The 9,842-nt window shown below is 48.5% G+C and overlaps 1 protein-coding gene across 1 annotated transcript; it reads left to right on the top strand.

Annotated features, from left to right (window-relative positions):
- Positions 1 to 65: 65 nt before the first annotated feature.
- On the top strand, positions 66 to 1,484 carry Tex44 (testis expressed 44). Its single transcript, NM_001024364.1, is given in 1 exon segment — positions 66 to 1,484. A coding segment is annotated over 1 exon segment (1,311 nt). The 5' UTR covers positions 66 to 93; the 3' UTR covers positions 1,405 to 1,484.
- Positions 1,485 to 9,842: the final 8,358 nt, after the last annotated feature.

Below are 9,842 nucleotides of genomic sequence, written 5' to 3' on the forward strand. Positions count from 1 at the left end.
CCCACAACCTCCTGTGACCTCACCACCTGGACAACTGAGCCTAGCAGAGGCAAGCCACTCCTTCCCAACCACCATAAGTAGCAGGGGGCATAGATGACCACTGAGCCCTTGGAAGACCCTGAAGCCAACAGCAATTTTGTACATGGTCTTCCTGAGGCCTCCTTGGGCAACAAAGCTGATGAAAACTCTGAAGATTTACCCGGACCGTCTGAAGGACTGGATCCCCTACCTGATGAAGTCCCACCAGAAGACATCGTGGAAGCACGAGCTGAAGAGGATGTAGACCAGGCCTCTGAGGCAAACATCATCGCCACAGAGCAAGATGAAGAGCAGGCCTCCATGCAGATTGCCACTTCTATGGGACAGAATAAAGATCGGGCCTCCATGCAGACGGACACCTCCACAGGGCGAGATGCAGAGCCAGCCACCTCCATGACTACATCAACATCTGGGGTCAAAGAAGAGATCCCAGGTACTCCAAATCCTAGCCAGGAGAATCTCGAAGAGCTCACATCCCTGCTGCCCCAAGACCCAGGTATCCTGCAAATGTTTGTAGGTTTCCAGAACCCAGTGTGGGACAGGCTGGCTGAAAACAACCGCACAAGTCGGAGCCGGACGGTTTCCCCAAGTGACTCCCAGACCCAAGAAAAGACATCAGGAAAGTCAACTGTTTCGGAAGGGCAACTGGAGATAGCTTCAAATGCTGACGTCCCATCTGTCCTACCTGAAGATGTCCAGACTTCTGCAGGAGCTACTGACCCACCCCCTTCAGATACCACTGGTCCTGAACCAGAACCCACCAAGTCTGCTGATCAGGAGGCTGAAGATTTCAAGGCCTTGAACCCTGAGAGCAAAGTTAGATCTCCGAAGTCAACCAGTGAGGATTTAGCTGCGGACTCAGGGACCCCTCAGGCCCCACCTTCTCCAAATTCCCCAGCAGACAGTCCACCCCCCTCTCCAGATTCCTATCAGGTGTCCCTAGGAAGGAGCCGTCTGGACCCCAGTCTGTATGGTCCTGAAGTGGAGAATGACTACATGCGCTCTATGACCAGCTTACTGTGTGGAGGAGAGGGCTCCATCAGCTCCCTCACAGACATCCTGGTGTGGTCAGACACAGCCACACGCATGGGTGTGGCTATGGGCATTCTGGCCTCAGGCCGCAGCTCTCCAGCTGACAGGCTACAAGACGAGGGTCCCCGACTGCGCACTGTCGCCAGCCTCTTTCGCAGTGCCAGGTCAGCTTTCTCATCTGGGGTGATGGCTGGAACTAGCTCAGTCCTGCGCTCTGTCACACACCTGCTGGAATCTGTGGAGAGGCACACTATGGAAGGCATCCGTTCAACTATGCGCTACCTGAACCACTTCACCTTGCGCTGGGCTCGCACTGGCTCCAATAGTGACTAGACCAGCAAGCCCCTCTACTCCTTCCCCAACCCTGTGCTAAATAACTGCTCCCTGCCCCTCAGTAAATAACCACAAGCGTTTATTTTCTAAGCTCTGCCCTTATCCATGCAATGGGACAACAGGGTAAAAGGAACGAATGGGGCCCACAGGTAAACCTAGGAATGTGCCTCTCTGCTCCTCAGCCCCGTGCCCAAGCTACCTGTTGAGGTTCTGGGAGGCAGGAGGGGTTTGGGAGTAGAGAGTACTATATCAGGCCTCACAGGAGGGACACACACCCTTAGGTCCTGTGTAATCTTTTTAAGGCTTAGAATCAGACTTGTGAAGTCTCCTCTCGTCCTGGGCCCCACTCCCTGGCCTCCTTTCCTCAACCTGGAGTAGAGAAAGGAACTCCACCACCACATACACACGTCAACATCCCAATGCCAGAAGACACAGGACAGGGCTCCAGGGAGGGTGACCAAACCATCTCTCAGACTAGAGGGGTGAGAGGACACTGTGGATGTTAAGGCCTTTAGATTTCAAAGAACTGGCTGCCCACCCGTGGTCCACGTCATCTTCATGATGTTTTACTCCGGTCTCTGCCATTTGCATCTTGGGAAGTAGGTACAGGAGCAAGAGCTGAAAGCACACCCAAGGCCTCACCATCTAGCAAGACCCAGAACTACATCTTGGGTGAAGCCTTAGTGCAAACCTGCACAGCCTTACACCTTCATGCCAGTCAGGGACCATCCGCCCACCCGTTTTAACTTTCCTGTGTGTCTCTAGATAGGGGTCTGGGGATGAACCCTGCCCACTGATTGGTTTGGCTTTTAGAGGTTTTTGATGTACATATTTTTAAAATCATTTTTTTCCTTTTAAAAAAATGTTTATTTTGGGGTTGGGGATTTAGCTCAGTGGTAGAGCACTTGCCTAGCAAGCACAAGGCCCTGGGTTCGGTCCCCAGCTCTGAAAAAAAGAAAAGAAAAAAAAAAGAAGAAAAAAATGTTTATTTTGGAATGGACAGGTGGCTCAGCGGTTAAGAGCACTTCCAGAGGTCCTGAGTTCAAATCCCAGCAACCACATGGTGGCTCACAACCATCTGTAATGAGATCTGATGCCCTCTTCTGGTGTGTCTGAAGACAGCTATAGTGTACTTACGTATAATAAATAAGTAAATAAATTAATCTTAAAAAATGTTTATTTTATGCATTCAAGTATTTTGGCTTTATGTATCTGTACCGTCAGGTAGTGCCCACGGAGGCCAGAATAGGGTGTTAGATCCCTACCTCCCCAACTAAAATTGCAAAGGGTTTTGAGTCACATATGGGTGCTGGGAATTGAACCTGGGTCCTCTACAAGAGCAGCTAGTGCTCTTAACCATCTCTCAGCTTCCAGGCACTCACATTTTTAAAGTTAGAGTTTACATGGAAGTCAGGAGTTTTGCTTCTCTGAAAAAAAAAAAATCTAAGATCCTCATTGTTTTCAGGGTCCACACAGCTAATCTGCCCACTGCCCATGACAGCTTAGCTGGCCTTTGTCCATGAAGGATGCTCCATGCTGGTCCCCAGAGGTACCAAGTGCCACTCTTACCTTACAGATGGCTCTTGAAAGGAAATAGGAGTATAAACCCCAAGAGGAAGCACAGACCCATCTGTGTGTGCCCTGGTGCAGCTGAATTGTCCCTATGTAATGAAAACAAGGGTTCTAGACGTGGAGAGAGGCCATTCAGACCCCAGGAAGCAGGACTGGGGGGGGGGGTTGTCCTAGAAGAACTGAATCAGACTTTGAGAGAGAGATGGTTTTCCTCAGCCAAGAATGGTGAGAACAAAGGTTGAGTGAGGGAAGTGAGACAGGTGGTTGGGGTGGGAAGGAAGGCAGGTGGCAAGTGTCAGGTAGCTGGAAGGCAAGCAGGGGATGATAAAACTGCCGGTAACGTGCCCCACCCCCACCCTCCTCCCTTTCAATAGTTTAAACAGCCACCATGAGCTAATGTCTTAGGTTTTTACTGCCCTGCTAAAACACCTTGACCAAAACCAGCTTCAGTCAGCTCAGAGTCCTTCACTAAAGGCAGCCAGGGCAGGAACTCAAAGCAGGAACCTGGGAGCAGGAACCTGAAGCCGAGGCCAAGAAGAATGCTGTTTACTGCCTTCTTCCCCATTACTTACTCAGACTGCGTTCTTATATAACCCAGAACCACTTGTGCCCAGGTATGGCTGGTGCTACATTAACCATTAATCCAGAAAATGCCCCCGCAGACTTGCTTACGAGGCGAACTGATGGTGGCATGTTCTCAGTTCAAGTCCCTCTCCCGCGATGACCCTAGCTAGCACCAAGTTGGCAGTAGATTTTACAGCACAGGTGACCTGTACTGAAGGGAACCAAACACTAAACTGAAGTCAGCATGAATACAGGAATTAGCAATGGGTGTTTTTGCCGGGTGTGGGTGTGGCACTCACTGGGTTTCTTCTGCTCGCCAGCAATCTTTACTCATTTTAAACAAGGAGAGCTGAGAAAACGTGTTCTTACTGGCCTTGATAGGCCAGTCCCTGGTAAAGACACTGATGGTGGCTTGGTAGCCACAAAATTGAAACCTCTGTCCTCTGGACTGATCCCCAGTTGGCCCAGAATCAGGGACCTTCTACAGCACAGCTGGACCCACAGTCAGCAGAGGAATGAGGGTCCTGGTCTTTGGTCTATATGACCTTGGATGCTGGCACTACTGTGGACTAGTTGTGTTTTCCAGCACTTTCCTGTGCCTTAGTTCCGTCACCTGCATTGGGTTGTCATGTGCCATTGTGTCCCAAGGCACACAGTTGAGTCTATATAATAGTTAGCCACCAACCAAGGTGACTCAGGACAGGACTGTTCCGGGGGAATTGGACTGCTCATTGGAGTTGGGCCTTTACTCTGTTTTGTTTTGTTTTTTTAAATCTTTGTTTATTTATTATATATGAGTATGCTGTAGCTGTCTTCAGACACACCAGAAGAGAGCATTAGATCTCATTACAGGTGGCTGTGAGTCACCATGTGGATGCTGAGATTTGAACTCAGGACCCCTGGAAGGGCAGTCGGTACTCTTAACCATTGAGCCATCTCTCGAGCCCAGGGGCCTTCACTCTTAAAACAGCAAAGGGCTAGCAGCAGAAGCCTGGTGATGGTGGCTTGCAAGAGGGGGTCCCGCTGTGGGGCTTCTCCACAGAAAGATGATCCAGACACTGGAAACTCAGGGCCAGCAGTGAAAAGAGATAAAGCAAAAGTAGATGGGAATGTCACAGACCAATCAGATTGAGAAGCCAAGGGGGAAAATAAGTTCAAGTCCTGGTAGCTTGAGCCAATTAGATGGCATCACTGTCAGGCAGTGGAATCCAAAGGGTTAATAAAGGCTGGGGAAGGTCTCCATGACTTGTCTTCCCCCAGGAACACTGATGTGGACATACTGGGTCCTAGGTCCTGTAGGTCCTTGACACTAGAAGTGGCATGCTAGATTGTCCTTTTCTTTTTATTATTTTTGTTTGTTTTAACTATTTTTATTTTATGTACATTGACATTTTGCCTGCATGTATGTCTGTGTGAGGGTGTCAGATCCCCTGGAACTGGAATTATAGACAGTTTTGAGTTGCCATGTGGGTGCTGGGAATTGAACCCCGGTCCTTTGGAAGAGCAGCCAGTGTTCTTAACTGCTGAGCCCTCTCTCCAGCCCCTAGATTACCCTTTTCACTGTCAAAGTGTCTAAAAGGACACTTGGAGGTCACAGCTACTCAACAAGGACATAGTTCATGTTCAGGACAGGGACAGCTAAGAAGTCAAGACTGGAACCCACTGTTCTGTCTTGCACAGGCCACTTGCATTTGGAAGGCCAAGTCTCTACTCCCTCAGAGACTGTGGCAGTCACACTCCATTGGTTTAGGGGTCCCAGCCCTCCCCCTGTTTCCCCTACTGACTGGCTTAGTCTGTCCTGTCCTACAAACCAGGCTGCAGACCTCTGGCCTGCTCTCTCTTCCCTCCACTGGATCAGGAATGCCACCTAGCAGCTTCCCCAAAATAGAATTCTAGGCATCTAGATGCTGGCACATCTAGAAGAAAATTGCGACACTTGGGGAGGATGAGAGTGGACGTCCATGCATTCCCCCTCCCCGCCCCAGCCAAGATATATGGCCAAGTGTGAAATGACAGAGTAAGAAGGCAGAAGCTAAAATACAGCAACCCCCTCCCTCACCTACTGCAAGAGGAGGAGAGGGAGCAGCTCATAAGACACAGCAGCTCATAGGACACAAGGCAGCAGGGCAAGTGACGCTGCCCATGACTTAAAGGCACCCAAACCACACCACTCTGAAGGAGAACCTACATGAATAAATTGTAGGGAAGATAACAAACGGTTGTTTGCAGGTTACTCTTAGGAACTGTGACTTGAGGTGGGACAAAATATATCCCTACCAAAACCTGATGTTAAGTGTAACCTGTGACAATAGACAGTATTTTCCGGGATTGACTTTTAAGTGTGTTCTATCACTCACTTAGGGGATAGAGGCAGGAGGATCAGAAGTTCTAGGTCATCCTTGGCTACATACTGAATTAAAGGGCCAACCTGGGCTACTTGAAACCCTGCCTCACAAAACGAAAACAGGGGCTGTAGAGATGGCTCATCGGTTAAGAGCACTCAACTGTTCTTGCAGAGGACCAGGGTTCACCTCCCAGCACCCACCTAGCAGCTTACAACCATCTGTAACTTCAGTTACTAAGAGATCCAAAACTCTCTTCTGACCTTTGCGTGTACCGGGCATTTGAGTGCTACACAGACATACATGTAAGTAAAACATTCATACATATACAATTAAACAAAAACAATAGGCCAAATTCAGTGGCCCACACCTTTAGTCCAAGTACTAGGGAGGCAGAGGAAAGTGAAGGCTAGCCTGGTCTACATAGTAAGTTTCAGGCTGCTAAGGTTACACACAGTCTCAAAGAGAAAAAAAAAAAAAGAGAGAGAGAGAGAAAAAGAAACAAAGGGCTGGAGAGATGGCTCAGTGGTTAAGAGCACTGACTGCGCTTCCAGAGGTCCTGAGTTCAAATCCCAGCAACCACATGGTGGCTCACAACCATTTGTAATGGGATCTGATGTCCTCTACTGGTGTGTCTGATTATTGACTCATAAATGAAATAAAGAAAAAGAAAAGAAAAGAAAAGAAAAAAGAAAAAAGAAACTAAAAATGTCATTTCAGCCAGGCCAGTTAAGTTAGTAGGACAGACCCATCTGTCTGCCATCTGCATCAATGAAAGACTAGCTCTCCCGGCTGCTGCGAGCATTTACGTGGAGCAGGGCCCATAGGGAGCGGCCTTACCCAGGGTCATGCAGTCTTGTGAGGCTAGCTGGGGTTAGTGGATGAGCATTGCAGCTTTGACTTCTCCCTCTGCCCACTTGGACTTCATTCCTGTCCTCATAGTGGGGAGCCAAGCCCAGTGATGATATTTACCACACCCTGGCTTTGAGCCTGCATCCTACAGGTAATAGGTTTTCTCCACTGACAAAATAAGCCAATTCGAGTCGAATTAAAAGTATAAAGGCGGGGTTGGGGATTTAGCTCAGTGGTAGAGCGCTTGCCTAGCAAGCGCAAGGCCCTGGTTCGGTCCCCAGCTCTGAAAAAAAGAAAAAGGAAAAAAAAAAAGTATAAAGGCAAGTTTATTGGTGGCATCTCTCGGGTAGTCTCAAGGAGTAGTACCAAGGAGCAGGGCCAGGAAAATCACCATGCAGAGAGAAGGGTTGGGAGGTGCATCCACAGGGAGAAAGAGAGGCAGAGAGAGAGAGAGGGAAAGGGAGATGGGGAGATGGATTATATAGGAAAAGCCTTTGAGGGAGTTGACCCCAGCCCCTGGACTGGAGAGTTCAGGATAGAGGGTAGAATATGCATAACAGGTAGGGACTGAGGGGTGATGGGAGTACCTATGGAGTGCCTATATGTTAAATAGGTACCTCAGCCTATTTAACAGGGAGCCCAAACTAGGACCATGGCAGTTGTCTCCAAGAGAGATGAATGTCTGTCTGTCTGTCTCTCAAAGATGATTTATTTTATGTATGAGTGCTCTATTTGCAATGTACACCTGCAGGCCAGAAGAGGGCATCAGATCCCATTACAAATGGATGTGAGCCACCAAGAGAATTGAACTCCGGACCTAGAGAAAAGCAGCCAGTACTCTTAACCACTGAGCCACCTAGCCAGCCCCAGTGTGTGTATCTCACGAATTCAAATGAGGGGAAAACTCAAGCCCGGTGTGGTGACCAAAATAGGTAAATTGTAAATTGTAGGCCAGCACAGGCTACACAGTAAGAATATACCCCCCATGCGCCCCTACTTGGGAGGTAGAAGCAAACAGCTCTCTATGAGTTCCGGGCAAGTCAGAGACTTTAGAGGGACAAGTATCCTAGGTGAAGCACAGTGGCAGGCGCTTAGATCCCAGCATTCAGAAGACAACGGCAGGTGGATCTCTGGGAGTTTGAGGCTAGCCTGGTCTACATAGTGAGTGAGTTGCAGGACAGCCAGGGCTATGTAGAGAGACCCTATCTCAAAAACAAAACAAGGGCTGGAGAGATGGCTCAGGGCACTGACTCTTCTTCCATGGGTTCTGAGTTCAAATCCTAACAACCACATGGTGGCTCACAACCATCTGTAATGAGATCCGATGCCCTCTTCTGGTGTGTCTGAAAATAGCAACAGTATATATATGGGTGGAGAGATGTCTCAGCAGGTAACAGTCCTAGCCACACAAGCTTGACAGACAACCTGAGTTCATCCAGAGTTCAGCTCCCAGCACCCACGTTTGGTGCCTGGCAACCATCTGTTTCAGGGGATCCAACGTCTTCTGATGAACACAAAACATGCAGGTAAAACCCTCATACAGATAAAATAAATACCTAAAGAAAGGCTTTCCAGTCAGATGCAGGAGTATGGTGGCACGGGTGAGCACGGGTGTGCCCGCACATGCACACACACATACACCAAATTATTTTTTTTTTAAAAAAGTATCTTGCCACATGTGCCGGCATGTTTCTTCACAATGATTCCCCTGCAGGCTTTACAGGCAGGGACAAAAGCCATCAGGGATCAGAATGAGGTAAGAATGAAACTCTGCTCAGCCTGACTCTATTGTAACTGGCGCAGGACCAGGACCTCTAGAGTCTGGCCCAGGTCGCTTTACTTTAGGCACATTTTAGCACAGCACATTTTTGGAAATAAGTATTCAGGTAAGAATTACCTCTGTCCCGAGTGCACAGCGATTTAAGAGATGTTTACACTGAGATTCTTTACAAAGTGCATCTGGCTTCTTTCACACGAATGGGTACCGCTGAATCAGAGACAGTGCCCAAGATTTAGGGTCTGGGGAGCCTGACTGAGATTAGCATGATATCTGTGGGTGTCAGGACTGGCCTGGTCCTAAGATAACACAGCTGTCACTTAGGCTGTGGTGAAGCACAAGGGAATCACTCCTAAGAATAGGCTTGTGGTCTAAATGCGATGGAGACTTAGGGGAAAGGGTCTGGGATAAGTAGCATAAATTCTGGGAGATATGGGCAGAGCCTATCTCACCAGACAGCAGAGGACCACCAGGTTGTAAAACTCCCATTATTCCTGGCATCCAGGGAGACATAAATTGTGTTTTTAACTTTCCCGGCTTCTCCAGTTCAAGGCCTCTACATTTCTTCTTGGTTTTGTTGTTGTTTCGTGGAGTTTTTGTTGTTTCTTTGTTTGAGACAGGGTCTCACTATGTTGCCTTGCCTTGGCCTGGAATTTGCTGGACCAAGCTGGCCTCGAACTTACAGAGATCACTTGTCTCTGCCTCCCAAGTGCTGGGAGAAAAGGTGTGTGCCACCATGACCATGATTGGCTACTTGAATATTTCTGTAATTCCAAAGCCTAGAAGGTGGGACAACTTCAAAAGTTTAAAGCCAGACCAAGGGCTGCCAAAATGGCTTAGCAAGTAAGGCTGGCAACCTCAGTTTAATGTCTAGAATCGCCTGTAGGAGAGAACCAATTCACACACATACACACACACGCACACACACACACACACACACACACACACACACAGAGAGAGAGAGAGAGAGAGAGAGAGAGAGAGAGAGAGAGAGAGACTAATAAATTAGTTAAAATGTATAAAAATAAATCCAGCCCGGGGTAGGGCTCATATGTTTGAGGACCTGAGTTCTGACTGCCACGCAAGAGCTGAGTGAGGTTGTGAATGCTTGTAATTCCAGCACTGGATGGAGACAGGGATCCCTGGGGCATTTAGGCAAGCCCCAGGCCAATGAGAGACCCTGTCCTAGAAGCAAAATGGACAGGTTGTGGTACATGTCTTTAATCCCGGTAGCTAGCAGGCAGACAGTCCTCTCTGTGAGTTTGAGGTCAACCTGGTCTACACAGTGAATTTCCAGCCAGAGCTATGTAGTGAGAATGTGTCAAAAGAAA

The sequence above is a fragment of the Rattus norvegicus genome, chromosome 9 (assembly GCF_021556685.1).
Source record: "Rattus norvegicus strain SHRSP/BbbUtx chromosome 9, alternate assembly SHRSP_T2T, whole genome shotgun sequence".
NCBI classification, from domain to species: Eukaryota; Metazoa; Chordata; class Mammalia; order Rodentia; family Muridae; genus Rattus; species Rattus norvegicus.